The sequence below is a fragment of the Crocuta crocuta genome, unplaced genomic scaffold, assembly GCF_008692635.1.
Source record: "Crocuta crocuta isolate KB4526 unplaced genomic scaffold, BGI_CrCroc_1.0 scaffold162, whole genome shotgun sequence".
Lineage (NCBI taxonomy): Eukaryota > Metazoa > Chordata > Mammalia > Carnivora > Hyaenidae > Crocuta > Crocuta crocuta.
Window position 1 is genome coordinate 1900955 of NW_027529433.1, and position 18488 is coordinate 1919442.

Genomic DNA, 18488 nt, shown 5'->3' on the forward strand with positions numbered 1-18488 from the left:
CATCTCTTAAATCTGCCATGTTGTTTCTCTTTCTCTGGCTCTTAGATTCAGGGAAGCTCTTCTGTGATTTTGGTATTTAACTAATTTTAATTTGTGCATAGTTGAAGGTATCAAAGAAATGATAAATAATGGGCACATATATATTTTTAGAGTATATTCAGTTTAAATCTAGCACATGCAAAATATATAGGTACAGTATTTTTAGTTTTTAAAAATGTCTCCCCTAAAACTACTAATATACCCTTTGTGGTCCCTACTTCATCTATGTAAATAAGTGGTTCTTAATGATTTTGAGATTATGGGATCCTCTGAAAACTTGATGCAAAGCTGTGGATCCTCTCTTTCAGAAAACTACCCAGATCCTAATCTTTCTTGATCATTGTGCGTAACCAGCCATAACTGTGGGCCTTAAATCCAGCAGATGCTTGATCTTTTTTTTGTTGTTGTTAACTGTTTCAGAGGTCTTTTTGATTTTCCTTCCCCCCCCCCGCCCTTTTTTTGATAGGATTGTTTTTTTTAAGAGCAGTTTTTAGTAATTCATAACATAGTTGAAAGAAAGGTACAGAAATTTGCCATATACCTTCTACCCCTACTTAGGTATAACCTCCCCCATATTAGCATCCCCCATCAGAGTGGTACATTTGTTATAGTTGCTGAACCTACATTGACACATTTATAATTACCCAAAGTCCATAGTTTACATTATAGTTCATTCTTAGTGTTGTACATTCTGTGGGTTTGAACAAATGTATAATGGCATGGTCCATCATTATAGCATCATACAGAGTATTTTCACTGCCCTAAGATTCCTCTCTGCTCTGCCTTTTCATCTCTCCAACTCTTGCCCCCACCCCTGGCAACCACTGACCCTTTCTTTTACTGTCTCCATAGTGTTGCCTAATCTAGTTTCTTTTCATTGGAATCAAACAGTATGTAGTCTTTTCATATTGGCTTTTTTCACTTAGCAGTATGCATTTAAAGTTTTTTGTGTCTTGGGTCAGCTGGGAGGCTCAGGTAGTTAAGCATCCGACTTCAGCTCAGGACATGATTTCACGGTTGTCAGTTCAAGCCCTGCATCGGGCTCTGTGCTCAGAGCTTGGAGCCTGGAGCATGCATGGGATTCTGTGTCTCCCTCTCTCTCTCTCCCCCTCCCCTTTTCGCTCACTCTCTCTCTCTCTCTCTCTCTCAGAAATAAACAAACATTAAAAAAAAGTTAAAGTTTTTTTTATGTCTCTTCATGGCTTGACAGCTCATTTCTTTTTATGCTGAATTCCATTGTCTGGTGGTACCATGGTTTGTTTACCTATTGAAGGACATTTTGGTTGCTTCTAAGTTTTTGCAATTATGAATAAAACTGGTATGAACATCCATGTATAGGTTTTTGTGTGGACATAAATTTTCAGTTCCTTTGGGTAAATACCAAGGAGCATGATTACTAGGTTTTATAGTAAGAATATTTTTAGGTTTTTTTAAAAGTTTTTTAATGTTTATTTATTTCTGAGACACACACACACAGACACACAGTACAAGCACGGGAGGGGCAGAGAGAGAGAAGGGGACACAGAATCCAAAGCAGGCTCCAGGCTCTGAGCTGTCAGTACAGAGCCCAACATGTGTCTCAAACTCACAAACAGTGAGATTATGACCTGAGCCAAAGTCTGACACTCAACCGACCAAGCCACCCAGGTAGCCCTATCCTTAAGTCTTTAGAGCTGTGCTTTATTATATGTGCTCTAGGTTAGGGATACAGGACTATACTAATTTTTTTTTTTTTCTTTTAACCAGGATAGCTTTTACTGCTATTGAGTTCCAGGTGATTAGGATAATGTGTATTCTTCTAAAACTTACTGCTTGCTCATTTGGTCAAATGCAAGGCTCCTGTTGGCTGGAGAGGTTGCAGTTTTATGACTTCTTCTCACTTCTGTATTTTTATAGAATATTTGAAAATGGAGTTGTCCTGTGTTTAAGCCTCTTCATCAAATATTTACGAAGTGTAAAACTATGCTGTTCTCAAGGAAATAAGTATAGGATATAAACAATAGTATTACAACTGAGGTATATATTAGTTACAGTAGCAATTCAGGAGGAATGCTTACCTCAGTTGAGAGATTTAGGAAAGGCTTTATATAAAAAGTGAACCTGAGCTGAGCTGGAAGTTGAGTGAAGGATTGTATTTTGGCCAAGGAATAGTTAGTATGAAGCCTTCAAAGGAATGATTTTGAATCTGCGATATGACTGGTAGCTTGGATCAGTTGAACTGTAGGTGCAGTACTGTGAAGCAATAGAATGAAAGGATAAAGACAAAAGCAGGGGCAAAATTACAAAGTCCTAGAGTACACCAAGGATTTTGGATTAAAGCTCGAAGATTTTAAACATGGTATATGGACATTAGATTTGTGCTTTTAGACATTCACTTGGCATCAGGAGAGATGGATTAAAGAGGATTGAGAACAGAGATGGAGCCTAGTTACAAGGCAAGTTTAACTGTCCAGTTGAAAAGTGGTAAGGTGATTGATCCCAGATAGTCAACAATGAGTAGAATATTTGGGGTGTGAAGGAGGAGTTTCCTAGATTTTAGATTTGGATGGTGGGATGAACAGTGATGCCACTGACTGCAAGAGGAAATATAGAAAGAGCAAAAGCTTTGGGAAAAACTGCCGTAAGTTATCTTGTACAGGTTAAATTTTGAGATGCCTGTGTGACACTCAGATAGAAATGCCTTAATTCGGGGCGCCTGGGTGGCTTAGTCGGTTAAGCGTCCGACTTTCGCTCAGGTCATGATCTCGCGGTTCGTGGGTTCGAGCCCCGCGTCGGGCTCTGTGCTGACTGCCAGCTCAGAGCCTGGAGCCTGTTTCAGTCTGTGACTCCCTCTCTCTCTGACCCTCCCCTGCTCACACTGTCTCTCTCTCCTAGAAATAAATAAAACATTAAAAAAAAAATTAAAAAAAAAAAGAAATGCCTTAATTCAAAGTCATAGTTCTGAAACAGGCCCATAATGGTTTGGAAATTATTAACACAGACCATACTGAAGGTAGAAAGTACTTATAGATTCAAGGGCCACTGTAACTAACCAGTGAGACAGGGTCTAGGGTTGGAACCCTTAGGAAATTCAACATTTAAGCCTGGGTAGATAAAGAGCAGCCTCAAAGGAAAGAAATTGGAGAGAATAAAGGTAATCAGGAGAGAATAATGTATGGGAACTAGGAAAGGCATTTGAGGTAGAAATTAAATTTTATAGCAAGTGTAAGTAAAAGGACATAAAGATTTTCCTGAATTGGGAAGAAAGGTGAATTTTGGTGGTCTTGAGGAAAATAGTTTTGGTGAAGTGGTGAAAGAAATTCAGAAAGCTGCTGTAATTCATTTTTCCACCTTGTGGATTACTGAGAGTAGCAGAAGTGTGTGGTGGCATAAGTAGTTTGGATTAACAAGAGAATAGGACCTAACAGTTTAGTTTTTAAATTTATTTTTTTATATTTTTATTTTAAGTTTATTGATTTGGAAAGAGAGAGAGATGGAGCAATCAGGGGAGGGACAGAGAGAGAGGGAGAGAAAGCATCCCAAGCAGGCTTTGCATTGTCAGCATGGACCTCGGAGCCTGATGTGGGGATCGAACCAATGAACTGTGAGATCATGACCTGAGCTGATAACAAGACTTGGTCACTTAATTGACTGAACCACCCAGCGCCCCAGTACCCTTTTCAATGTATATAATTTATTTACTTTTTAAAATACTGACTTATTTCATTTTAGAGAGAGAGCATGCATGCTAGCAGGGTGAGGGGCAGAGAGGGAGAGAGAGAGGGAGAGAAAGAGAATCTTCCCCTAGCTGAGGATTGAGCCTGATGCTGAGCTCGAACCTACAGCCCTGGAATCATGGCCTGAGCCAAAATCAAGAGTGGAATGCTTAGCCAAATGAGCCACCCAGGAGCTCCTCAATTTGTGTAATTTAAATTTAAGTCTTCTTGGGGCACCTGGGTGGCTCAGTTGGTTAAGCATCTGACTTCAGCTCAGGTCATGATTTTGTGGTCAGGGAGTTCAAACCCTGAATAGGGCCTGTGCTGACAGCTCAGAGCCTAGAACCTGCTTCAGATTCTGTCTCCCTCTCTCTCTCTTCTCCTACCTCATTCATTCTCTGTCTGTCTCTATCTCTCAAAAATGACTAAACATTAAAAATAAATTAAGTCTTCTTATTTAATGTTTTAATGGCAGAAATTATGCTTTATTCTTATTTAATATTATATGCAAAACACTTTGAAATAACTTTGGTCTAATGTATTTATATCCTGAAATTAAATATATGTGACATCACAGAGAAAATAAACTAATAGCTAAGATTATCATGAGACTTCAGTTTCTTTCACCTGGGAGTAAAAAGTCAAATCTTACAGTGTGCTAGCACTCTAATGATTTTAGAGTCTAATGGATGAGTATCAGGTATAGCCAAGAATAACCAAGTACCCATGTGAAAACAATAGCACTGAATTAGTCATCTGGTTACTAGAATAGTGTAATAATTATCATTGGCAGACTTGTTCTGACTCATCTTATATGTCTCACCTATAAAAGTCATTACATAACTAATTATTTATTTGTACTAAGTTAACATAGGGTGGGGGGGAATGGGTGAAATAGATGATGGGGATTAAGGAGGGCACTTGTGATGAGCACTGGGTGTTATTTGGAAGTGTTGAATCACTATATTGTACATCTGAAATTAGTATTACACTGTATCGTAACTAGGTGGAATTTAAACAAAAACTTTTAAAAAAGTTAAACAGCAATATAAGACAGTATAGACAACAACTAAGATAGGAGTATAATCATGGTGAGAAGGGAATAAAAAGTATTAATAAGAGAAAAGTTAAAAAAAAAAACCAGAGGTGATTTATCAAGGCTAAAAAGAAAAAGCAGAATGTGTCTTGGAGGAAAAAGATGTGAAAAAATAGGAAAATTTGGTGGTGAGAAGATACTACAAATAAGTGATGGAATTTTCTACTAAATACAAAGGATTAGAAAGGAAATGGAGGCGATTTTTACTCTGTTAATAGGAAACTTCTTGCCATTCTAGTTACAAGAATGTTCTAGAATATATTTTAAGTACCTCTATTCTTCTTTTAAAAATACTTTTCCATATACCATCTCTTATATCTGTATAGAAGTCTGTAAAATACATTAACAGATACCATTTTCTCTCTTTACATAAAGAAACTAATAGAAAAAAACTGTTTTCTCAAGTTCAGATTTAGAATTAGAACTGAAATTTCCTGAATTGTAACCAGTGCTCATCTCAGTAACAGATGATATTTCTTAAACACAGTGCAGAATTTAGTGGCTCACTATTAATAAGACATTAATTACAGTTCCCTTTTGAACATCCTGAGTGGCTAATTCTAGACGGTACATATAAATGGGACTCAGAAAAGTTGTCTCTTCTGAGTCTGGTCTATATTGAGGCATCTATACATCACTGGCAGCTGCATGTAGGATGAGGGGGTGGTTGCCATAAGACACTCAGGAAACGAGTTGGAGTATGAGGGTCAAAGGTAGGATAACAAAGTGTTTGCTGTCTTATCTAGGACAAGTATCTACTACACTTGTAGCAGCTGATGCTGCTTGGCCTGCCAGAGCTGTATAAACTTGCCCATAATCAGCATGAGCCGTCTTGAAATAAGAACTCTTCATACCATACTCACATTAGAAATAAAATAATGTAAGAATGAAAAAGTCCAAGCCTAGCTCTGCCACTAACCCACTGTGTGACCCCTAGGCAAATTATTTAACTTCTTTAAGCTTCAGCTTCCTCATTGATAAAACAGGCATAATAATGGGAGGATTAAATACTAAATGTATGATGCTTAGTATATGAAGCTCGAATTTAGCACATAAGCTGTTTTCATGATACTTTAAAATATGAATTTATTATTAATCCTAGAGTATTGTGAGAATTTTAGGATAGTGGGACAAAATGTAATGCTGCATTTTGAAACTATTAAATAATGCTAAGGAATAGGACAAGTGCATGTATGTGGAAGTTCTAATAAGATGATGAGCAAGTAGATGTACATTTTATATAAAACCCTCTTTAATGTTATGAATAGTTTTCTTCAGTATAGATTAGGAGTATCTAAGAGTCATTTAAAATATACTCTTGGGTCAAAGAGAGTTCCTTAGCTATTAATGATTTGAACTTAAATAGTAACATGGTATGCTACTTAGGAAAAAAAATTCCCCTGTGTTTTTTTCTTTTTTTCTTCTTTTGATTTTTATTTTCAGGTAGTACTGAATGTGGCCAGTGGATTAAGGTTATATAATTATGTTACCATCCTGTCTTCTGGATACTTCTGGCATGGTTATTCAGCCTTGTAGACTTTTCTGACAATCGTTTTGCTTTCCTTATTCCTTAGAGATATACAGCTGGTGAAGTCATCTCCACTCACATCCTCAGAATAGAAGAAAAACAGTTAATGTTTTAGTGTTGAAGAATCCTGAACTTGGAAATCTTGTGTTTTCCTTTTATTTATGTGGGGAAATTTTTGATTGTAATAAATGTAAAAGAACAAAGATTTTAATACTTCACGGGTTTTGATTCCTGCGTTTGCTCTCTAACTTCTTCATTTGCAAAATACATATTTTTCACTTGTTTCTATTTACAGAGACTGTATAAATCTCGACATTACTCATGATGATGAATATACCATGTTTCAAGGATAATATTTTGATGTCAAGCTTAATAGATGTACTGATTAAAAGATTTGAAAAGCTCCTTAGCCATTAGCATTTCTGGTTGTTAAGGCATCTGTGTCTACAGAAGTCCAGAATTTTCTGCCCTTGGCCCTTATGGGAATCAAGGAACCAGTTCAGTGGATCATCAGAAAAGCTTACTAAAGTAATCAGTGAAATTCTTCCAGCTAAGAACAAATCAAGTATTCCTATGACTCTTACTTAGAAAGCATAAGTTTTCCTCTAGAACTTAAGTCCACATTTTCATATGGCAAGTGTCATATTGTCATAATATCAGCCAAAAGCATTTTTCCAGAGTATTTATACGTTTTTAATATATGAGAGGTAACTTCCACATTGAGTTGTTTTTAGGTGCTTTAGGAAATTGAGTTTGAGTTTTCAGTTCAACTCATCACTACTTTTGGATCCACAGTCATATATGCCATGAGGTTTATGTCTTTTTTTTTTCTCTGTGCAGCATATGATATAGCATATTGTATAGATTATGAGTTAATACATACTTGAAATATTAATAGGAGAAAATAATAGTTTAAAATGTTAATTTATGAAGGGTTTATAGAGGTATTATTTTAAGCTTGTTATTTTCTAAGTTAGTTAAATGATTTGTCTTCTGTCCCACAAAACCAAGCATGGATTAATTGCAGAATGTGAACTCACATTTTGGTCATCATGCATCTTTGTTGTTGTTGTCATTATATAACTAATTTTTTCTCAAATATTATAATGGTATTATAGCAGTTACAATATGGATCAGATAAACTGATCAATATGGATCATATAAACTAGTGTAAAACTTGGGTTGGTTTTCTAGAAAAGATAAACTTTTTTTTAAGATTTTATTTAAATTCCAGTTAGTTAACATACAGTGTAATATTAGTTTCAGGTGTACAGTTTAATGATTCAGCACTTCCATACATGATGGCGCTTATCATGGCAAGTGCCGTCCTTAATTCCCATCCCTTCTTTCACCCATACCCTACCTCCCCTTTGGTAACCATTGGTTCTCGCTAGCGGAGTCTGTTTCTTGGTTTGCTTCTTTTTTTTTTTTTTTTAGATATAACTTACAGAANCACCCCCCATCAACCCTCAGTTTGTTTTCATAATTTGAGAGTCTCTTATGGTTTGCCTCCCTCCCTCTCTGTAACTTTTTTCCCCCTCCCCTTCCCCCATGGTCTTCTGTTAAGTTTCTCAAGATCCACATTTGAGTGAAAATATATGGTATCTGTCTTTCTCTGACTGACTTATTTCACTTAGCATAATACCCTCCTGTTCTATCCACGTTGCTGCTGTTCCATTGAGTATATAAACCACATCTTCTTTATCCATTCATCAGTTGATGGACATTTAGGCTCTTTCCATAATTTGGCTATTGTTGAACATGCTGCTGTGAACATTGAGGTACATGTGCCCCTATGCATCAGCATACTCCTGTATCCCTTGTGTAAATTCCTAGCAGTGCTATATCTGGGTTATAGAGTAGTTCTATTTTTAATTTTTTGAGGTACCTCCACACTGTTTTAAGATAAACTTTTGAAATATCTTTCCTATTTGTGATCACTTCTTAGATAAGAACATACAAATACTTATAAAATAGATGAAGTGTGTTTAACATGAATATCGTAACACTAAAAATTATATTTAATTTTTAAATTAATTTTATACTTTTAATTTTGTGACATATTTTATTTTTATTTAATTTATGAAACTCCTAATGGATAGGGTTTTATAAATCGAAAATATCTTATTTTTATGGTGAGTATTCCTTATTATTAGTATCTCATAGGTTTCTGGTGGCCTTCTTAGCTTTATGATCTTTGAAGTGATGGAATAGAGATTCTGAATACACATGAAGAATTAACATTTGTTTTAGTTACTGTAAAGTGGTACCTAGAACAGGGCTGGCCAGCGTACTTTTTTTATTTCCTCACTTTTTTCAAATTGTGGCAAATTACACGAAACATAAAATTCATCATCTTAACCATTTTTAAGTGTACAGTTCAGTGGTATTAAATACATTCATAATGTTGTGCAGCCTTCACTGCCATCTGTCTCTGTAACTCTTTTTATTTTGTGAAACTGAAATTCTATATCCATTAAACAGTAACACTCCATTCATTCCCCACTCTTCCAGCCCCTGTCAACCACCATTCTGCTTTCTTTCTTTATGATTTTTGGCTACTGTAAATACCTCATGTAAGTAGAATCATATAGTATTTGTCTTTTAGAGACTAGCTTATTTCACTTAGCATAATGTCCTTGTTGTTCATTTATATTTTAGCATATGTTAGAATTTCATTCCTTTTAAAGGCTGTGTAATTTTCTATTGTATTTATATAATATGTCTACTTAGCCATCAATGGGCACCTGGGTTGCTTCCATGTTTTAACTATTGTGAATAATGCTGATACTGAACCTGTGTGTATAAATATCTCTTTGAGACTCTGCTTTCAATTAAAATTTTTTTTTTAACATTTTATTTATTTTGGAGAGAGAACAACAAGAGTGCAAGTTGGGGAGGGGCAGAGAGAGAGGGAGACACTGAATCTGAAGCAGGCTTCAGGCTCTGAGCTCGAACCCATGAACCATGAGATCATGACCTGAGACAAAGATGGCCACTTAACCAACTGAGCCACTCAGCCACCCTTCCTTTCAAAAATTTTTAAAGTTTTTATTTTTATTTATTTATTTTGAGAGAGAAAAGGGAGGGGCAGAAAGAGGGAGAGAGAGAAGGGGCACCGGGGTCGCTCAGTGAGTTAATAAGCCTCTGACTCTAGAATTTGGCTTAGGTCATTATCTCACAGTTCATGAGTTTGAGCTCCACATCAGGCTCCATGCTGGCAGTGTGGAGCCTGCTTGGGATGATTCCCCTTCTCTCTCTGTCTCTTTCTCTCTGCCCCTCTCCAGTTTGTTCTAAGTAAATAAATAAACTTAGAAAAAAATGAAGAGGGAGAGCAAGAATCCCAAGGTGGCTTTGTGCTATTAGTGCAGACCCTGATGGGGAGCAGGGCAGGAGGCTCAGTCCCACAAACCCATGAGATCAAGAACTGAGACAAAACCAAGATTCTAATGCTCAACTTACTAAGCCACCCAGGCACCCTGTGCTTTCAATTCTTTTGGGTTTGGGTATAAACCGAGAAGTAGAATTGCTAGATCACATGGTTAAATTTATTCCTGAGTATATTATTTTTTTGATACAATTGTAAATGGAATTTTCTTAATTTCACTTCCTGATAGTTCATTGTTAGTTTATAGAAACACAGCTGATTTTTATATATTGATTTTATATCCACCAGCTTTACTGAATCCATTTATTTAGTTCTAACAGATTTTTTTTTTGTTGGTGGAGTCTTTAGTAATTTGAGTCTTCTCTCCCTCTCTCTCTTTTTAAAGTTTATTTATTTTGAGAGAGAGAGCTTGTGTGTGAGTGGGGGAGGGACAGAGGGAGGAGGAGAGGGAGAATTCCAAGCAGGCTCTGCCCTGCCGGCACCGAACCATACACAGGGCTTGAATTTAAAAAGAGTGAGGTCATGACCTGAGCTACATGAAATCAAGAGTTGGATGCTCAACCAGCTGAGGCACCCTGGCACCCCTTTCCTCCTGTTACTGATCTCTAACTTCATCCCATTGTGGTTAGAGAAGATACTTTGTATGATATCTATCTTTTCAAGTCTACTGAGACTTACCCTGTGCTTTAATATATGTCTTATCCTGGAAAATGTCCCCTGTGCACTTGGAAAGAAGGCATATGCTGTTGTTGTTGGGTGGAGTGTTCTGTATGTCTGTTAAATCTAGTTACTTTATTGTGTTGTTTAATTCCTGTTTCCTTGTTTATCTTTTGTCTGCTTGTTTTATCCAGTATTGAAAGTGGAGCATTAATGTTTGTAATTACTGTAGAACTATTATTTCTTCCTTTGCTAAATGTCTTCAAAGGGTATATTTCTCTAACTTTATTCAAGGAGATCATGTACGGGTAATGTAGGATTGTCAGAAAGATACCATATATAAAGTTATCCCATTTTAGTAAGTTGTTTTATTATCCCTCATCTTGATCTTGTAAACTTTTAACCTCCCATTAAGTCCATAAAGGGAAACTGAAAAATAGAAATAGAACAATGTTGCTATTCCAGGATAAATATTTAATTTAATAATATATGTACAAATAATTATTTATAGCTATTTAATAATTTTTAGGACATAGTCTAATAATAAATTATTATTTTTCTTCCAGTCCATTTTGTAAGACAGCATTTTACTCAGAAGTTTAAGGCATTGTAAGACAGCATTTAAAAATAAAAATGTAATAATTCCAAGGGGGAATCTCATAGCATTTGCTAAGAAATTAGTGAATAAGAAGAAATATTAAGGTGTTTGTCATAATATTGCACATATTATTTTATGATTAAACTAAATACAACTTAAAGACTATCATTATAATTTTGGTTTCAAGAGCTTTGAATTGAAGTTCCTTAATAACATGAAAATAAGAATAATTGCAATATACTATAACTTATAACACACTTGATAAAGGCAAAAAACTTTTAGCTGTATCTTTGTATGTCTATAACTCGTATATGTTTGTCCAAAAAGGGATGTAAGAAGGCCAAGTGCAACTTTTAAGTGTGTTATTGTTTTCCTGATTTTCCTTGCTTATTGTGGAAACTAAAATTACATGGCAGTACTCAATCATTCATATTTTTTACTGTTAAAGATAATCACTGTTGATTATATTATTGATAATATGCTTATTCTGTGTCAGATGCTGCATTTATGTTATATAATTTAATTTTCTCAACAATCCCATTTTATAGAAACAATCCCTTTTATAGAAAGGAGGAAATTGTGTTTCTCATCTGTTTAAGAAACTTGAACTAGTAATTAATTTGCAGAGCTGGCTTCTGAGAAATATCCTGTTCCAAAACCTGTGCTCTTAACCAATTGATAAGTCCATTTTCCATTAATGTAGAGTAGGAAATGTATAATAAAAAAGATTTCTGTTCTTCCTTATAATTGTCTTTGTTGCCAGTATTTCTGATATTTGCTCTCCTGAATTTTGAATCCTTTGCTCATGCTCATTGTTAATTTCATAGGTGGCAGGATGATCAGAGACATAGTTTTGTAAGCAGTATAATTATTTTTTTACCAACCAGTTCCGCCTTGCTTATTCCCATTGTTCTTGAGTAGGATGGAAAAAAAGAGCATGGATGTTTTTGAATTTTCAAAATTACTAACCTATTTTGGTGATTGCAAGGGCAAAAAGGAGGATATTTTAAGAAAATTTATTTGTTGAACAGTGTGATTAAATGAGCAGGATATTGGCCTGGTAGTTGGAAAACAAAATTACCTTGAAAAAAAACAACTAATGTATCATTTATTCTTTAATGATTAAATTAGGATATTATTTACTGTTTTTTTAATGGGGAAATTGTGAAAGGCATTGTAATTATTTCAGTGTGTGTTTAAGTGATATAAACAGATAATTAAAAATGACAGTTTAAAAGATGTTTTAATTATTTTATCCTTTTAGAAAAAAATCTTAACTTTTTTTTTTTTTTACAAATAGTTTATTGTCAAGTTGGTTTCCATATAACACCCAGTGCTCATCCCCACAAGTGCCATCGTCCATGCCCATCTCCCCCTCAACCCCCACTCATCAGTCCTCAGTTTGTTCTCAGCATTCAAAAAAAATCTTAAGATTTCTGAAAGATGGTTATTTCTGAAAGATGTTATTGCAGGAAAAACCCTGCCTGAATTTAAATCCTTCAAAGAAATATTTGTCCTGAAGAAGAAAACACATTTTGTATAAAGAGTGATACATGTCTTCTCTTTTTGGAATTTTGATCTCTCATTTGGTGTTTTATACTTTTCTTAATGTTACCATAATTACTTTTTTAGTGTATTTTGGGATCTCTACTGTGCAGCTCCAGAAAGACGGGAAACATGTGAACATTCAAGTGAAGCAAAAGCCTTCCATGATTATGTGAGTTAATATTTAATTTAAGTTATATTGTTAGTTTTCTTTTTAACCACTGCTCTTGAAAAATTCATTGGACCATTTATTCTTTTTTTTTTGGTTTTAAGAAACTGGGTGTTCTTTTTTTTCCTTAAAAAATAGGGTTATAACTTTAAAAGTGAAATACAAATGAGTGTTTAGGTCTTGTTGAAAACTTAAGCGCTTAGGCTTAATTCCAAGTTGTTAAAGGTGTATTTTTTTATCTTTATGCATGCCTGATTTGTGAAATTTCAGATTTATACAAATGAAGTAGTAATTTTGTATTCTGCAAAACGAGTCATAAGGATACTATAAATGATAAGTTCCTCTTTTGCACATAAGATTTAAAAAATAATAAAGATATTATATTTTTTCTTTTTTGTACCTTTCGGTTGCATATCATAAAACTAATATCCTTTATACTGAATTCATTACTACAACTAAAACTTATTGTGAATTAAGGGAAACATAAGAGAGCAAAAGACTCTGTGAAAGAATGAAAATGTACTTTTTAAAACTTTTTAAAAGTTTTTAATTCTGAGTGGAGGACAGTGGACTTTCCCTGGCTAGGTGATGTATATTGAGCATTTTGTTAGAATCATTGCAAATGTGATTTTAGAGAGTTGATGGTATTAGGAAGTAGAATTGTGGAAAACAGGAGGGGAAAAGAACCAAGATTTCTTTTAGGGGAAAAATTGCATTTAAGAATAAAATAGTATTGTAAAGGGGCTGAGAAAATACTGTTTGTAGAACTGACCATAAAGGAAGGACAACTTGAGTTTGGGAGGAAGGAAACCAAATGTCCTTAGTTTGGAAGAGGTGGAAATGGGGCTGAACCCTGAGGAAATATCTGATAGTAACTACCTAAAACTTAACCAGGGGGTATTTGTTTAGTTGGTAGATGGGAAACATCATTCAGTGTGAATAGCCTTAAAAACCAAAGCCAGGACTGAAAAGGGAAAAAGACCATGTTCTTCCAAAGGACATATTTCAGTCTTAGACTGAAGAGTTGTAATAGCCAGAGAATTACAGCCCTAAAAGTAGCACAAGGTAAAGTGTGCAGACTGAAGAGAAGGGAAAGTTTGGACACCTGGCAGGGACTGTGTACTTTAACTGTGTACTAAATTGATTAAAGTGACTGTGCTTGCCTCATCTGATATTGATTGTATTCATAAAGCTTGCTCTGTACCGAACAATAGCTCTTGGGGATAAAATGAGTGAAGCGGATGCTTCTGCATGTCAAGAAAATGTAGAAAAAAGGCAGATAAGGCAGAGTGTAGGACACAGTATTTATCTGGATAGTTTGTTTTCATTTTTTACCCTTGGGTGATGGCAGAAAGTAGAGCAGAGACCCAACCATGAAGATGATAAGGAATCTGCCTGGGATACTTGCATCTCATGTCTCCTGCACCAGAAACCTTATGCCTAGATTTGACCTGCCAGTCATGGGAAACATTTTTAAAATACCCAATAATTTTGACAAACTAGATGGCATTAGATAGTGCCAGTATTCTACTCCAAAGGACAATAATATTTGTGAATCTACATTTTAAGGAATTAATCATGTAAATACTTTTTCAAAATTCCACTGTATATAAAGATGTACCCTACTGTTCACCATAGAGATCTTACAGGGAATACTGAACTAATTTAGCATATCTTAGAAGCATTAGATTAATTGTCATTGTCGTCGCTTCCTCCTCCTCGTCATCATCATCATTGTCCTATTCATTTTGCATTCATAAGGCATTTTTAGTATTTCAGAGAATATTCACACTTGTTAGCTTCAGAAACGTACTTAATATTTCAAGGTTTTTGAAAATGAGCATTGGCTAGAAGTACAATTGAAATTAGAATAGATTTTCAAGGAAGAATAATCCATTAGCATATAATTTGGTCCTAAGAAAATGTAGTTTAGAAAAAATTAAGTATTCGATTTTGTAATTCATTATGAATATTAGCACATGCTTTATCAGATGTTTTATGTTTATCTTAAATATTAGTTTTAAGACATTTGATTTATTTTAGGTGGCATTTTTATTATACCTGTAAACCAGTTTAGTTTCAGGTATAATATGTCTCCAAAATTGTCTTTTAAATGAAGGTTTGTAAAAAGGTTGACTTACATAATTTTATGTTATAATTGGATTTTTAGAAATACATTTTTTGTAGCATTATTTCATGGTAATTGTCATGAGTAGGATTTCCTGAGTTCTTAATAGTAGATAGTTTCTGAAAATAATCAACATAATTCATGTTTAATGTGCAGATATAGAAATTTGAAAGACTCAGGAAAGAAAATGGGAAACAGGAACAAACAATATGATTGTGGCAAAATTCTAGAATTTTATATTTCTTTTTTTTTTTAATTTTTTTATTCTAGGAGAGAGAGAGAGAGACAGCGTGAGCAGGGGAGGGTCAGAGAGAGAGGGAGTCACAGACTGAAGCAGGCTCCAGGCTCTGAGCTGGCAGTCAGCACAGAGCCCGACGCGGGGCCCAAACCCACGAACCGCGAGATCATGACCTAAGCAAAAGTCGGACGCTTACCGACTAAGCCACCTAGGCGCCCCTAGAATTCTATATTTCTTTATTAGAATTCATGATGGACTATTTCTATAATAGTAATATGTATACATACTGCCTTTCAAGGTAGCTCTCAAGGGAACATTCTGAAAAATATTTTGTTCAAGAGCTTCATCTTTAGAATAATAAATACTTTATCTTATCTATATATATATATATATTTCTATATTTTCCAGATATTTATAGTGAATTTTACATTGTGGAAATTTACTTTAAAACAGATTAACCTTTACCTTTCATTGAATACCTTACAATGTCTCTCCTGAAATTAGAAAATAAGTAAAATAAAACTTATATTTGAGGTGGTTCTTTGTTTTTATAAGCTGTAGGCATTTATGAAAGACATTTGTCTTTTGTATGTGCACATATTGAGGGAAAGATCTATAAACTGAATAGATAGAATTTTTAGGCCATTGTGTAATTTTTAATAAGCTCTTTTTTTTTGGTAACTATTATCCCAGAATGTTTTTGGCTTTTGGTTTAATTTTTTGTTTGTTTGTTTTCTGACCTCTTTAGAATATGGATTTTTGTCACTTTATTGTTTTATTTTCCAAATGGTTATTGATACAGTTTTCATACCTTTTTCCTCAGAATATTATCTATTCATACTTACTGTGAGAAAAAGTGAAAAAATAACATTTAAGATGAGTAAAATCTTGATCTTTTTGGATTTATATTTTAAAACATATTAACTTAAATATTTAGCATCCAAATGCAATGCTATATGTAAAACAATGACACAGTTAGAAATCAACAGTAAATAGCGTATAGGTATGCACTTTGGGATGACAAAGTTATAGAAAACACAAGGAAATAATTATTATACAAGTTAGGATATGGGAAGTGGGAAGAGGTTATGATGGAGATGGGGCTCATGCAAAAGATTTCTGAGATGATTGGCAAAATTCTATTTTGCCTGACTATGGTGATGATTACTTTATAGTAACCATGTGCTTACTCTCTAATATTTCATTAAAATGACATAAATTTATTTTTTATTTTTTCTATATTTGTAATTTTAAAAAATTTTAAAATAACAAGATATTAAAGTATTGTTAAGGTAATTAATTTTAGAAAGGAATATACACATATTTTCTAATGTGTTTACCGGTATTACTAAGGTTCATCTTGGAGAATGGATGGCAGAAAATATAGTGATGATCTCCAAACAAATCTGTTTCTTCTCTCCTATATGGCAGGTGGTGTGACATGTGTCTACCTGTTGATTTTCTAGAGAGGAATGGAAAATAAGCTAAATCCTGAAGGAAAGTTTAATAATTAGGAATTTATCTTATAAGAGGATATAGAGATTTTACTGTGAAACAGTTATTTTTCTGGGAGGTATCTAACTTGGTCCTATTATTTTTCTCCTGAGTGAAAACTAGGTTCATCTGAGCTGTAAAATTATTACTAGATACTATAATATTATCATAAAAGTAAACCATCATCTGAAGGGATTAAAAATAATACTAACTTGTAATGTTTATTAAACTAGCTTTTCTCTTCTCCCCATTAGTATGTTTTTATTTTATTCTGAAATCACAGGCAGTGCTTTTATGTGGAGTTAATTAACATTGACTAGATTTTTTTTGTGCTTCAGATTAACATAGAGTTGTTTTGCTTAACAATTTGTTTCTAATTTCATTCATTTTCTAAGAAAAGTATCAATATATACTACTAAACTTAATGAGAAATGTATAGTGTGATTATAATTTTAGTTCTCTAATATGAATGAAGATTCCTTAATTTTCCTTAAGCAGTAATCGAGCCAAAATATATCATTGCTTTAGTGTGGTGGTAATGAAATCACATTATTACAATGAGCTCTTTGAGAGCACAGTTTTAGATTTGTTTTTCCCTGGGGTCTGTCAAATAATAGATATTCAATAAATGTTAACAGAATATAGTAGTCTGTAAGTTTAGTAGACTGGAGAGGTTTTAAGTTGTTCAAATGTTCAGAAAAGTTATAGGCTTAAGTCACAATTTTTGATAACATGATTCTGATTTTTGTATTCTTGTCTAAGAGAATGTTTATATCATCTCAAAAGGATTATGTTATAGGTTTATAATGATGGGATACTTTTAAAAAATTATATACAACATGTAATATTATGCCAATAAAAGAATAGGAGAATAATGTTTTTATTCATACGTTATAAAAATTGTTTTTGCAGATAATCATATATTATTTTGGAAAATACTTCTATAGAAAGTATAGCATAGTGAATATGGTCAATAATATTATAATAACTTTGTATGGTAACAGATGGCAACTAATCCTGGTAAGCATTTTGTAATGTATATAAATGTCAAATCACTAGTTTGCACACCTGAAACTAATATAATATTATATATCAGCTATACTTCAGCTAAAAGAATACAGTTTTATAAAAAGAAAAAAAAACTATTGCAGAGGGTTAAGTACACTCTTTGCTATGATTACATCTTCTGTGTACCTCCCTAATGTTCTTGTATACTAGGTTTTTATAATGGTATGTTTCCTTTAATGATTGGTGAGCTCCCTTAGGGAAGAGGCCTTGTCTTGTTTTTGTCATCCCCTGTGCCTGGCATGGTGCCTGACATGAGACGTTCAAATTATGTGTGATGTTTGTATAAATGAATGATTAAATAAAATGTTATCTAGTCAGTGTTATTCTTTAGTTCAGTATAACTAGATATGTAGTTGCAGGAAAGTCATTTAATACTACCTTTATTTATTTTGTATTTCAAGACAAATTTAGATAAGACAGTAATCTGTAAAGACATAACAAATGAATCAAAGCAGGTAGCAAAGCCTTTGTATCTCAGGAGGCACGGCACTAAGGAATCTACCTGTGAACAAAATAGGTATATTCCCTATTCTCATGGGCTACCATCTAGTGAAAGAGAGCTTTTCTCAAGAAGTTTGAAGTACCAAATAGTAAAATACATGGAGGAACATATTATAGTCTTAGATTGTTAGATCGGTCAGAATTTATATATAAGAATATGGAGAGAGATGGCAAGTACACATAACTTCTGATGGGTGTTTAGATTTCAGCATATAAGTAGCTGTAATTAGTACCTGCTCAAATGAATGTATCACATTAGGCTATAATTCTCCTACACAGTCCATGTAAACTAGATGGGTTTTTTGGTAATATTTATTCTTTTTTTTTTTTTTTTTTTTTTTTTG

At 33.9% G+C, this 18488-nt stretch overlaps 1 protein-coding gene across 2 annotated transcripts in view; it reads left to right on the forward strand.

Annotated features, from left to right (window-relative positions):
• Positions 1–18488, forward strand: part of SSBP2 (single stranded DNA binding protein 2) — a 291176-nt gene that overhangs the window by 97144 nt on the left and 175544 nt on the right. For both annotated transcript variants that reach the window (XM_077759863.1, XM_077759864.1), the window contains exon 4: positions 12634–12718. In XM_077759863.1, the coding sequence (XP_077615989.1) occupies positions 12634–12718 (85 nt within the window). The remainder of the gene's footprint in view (positions 1–12633; positions 12719–18488) is intronic.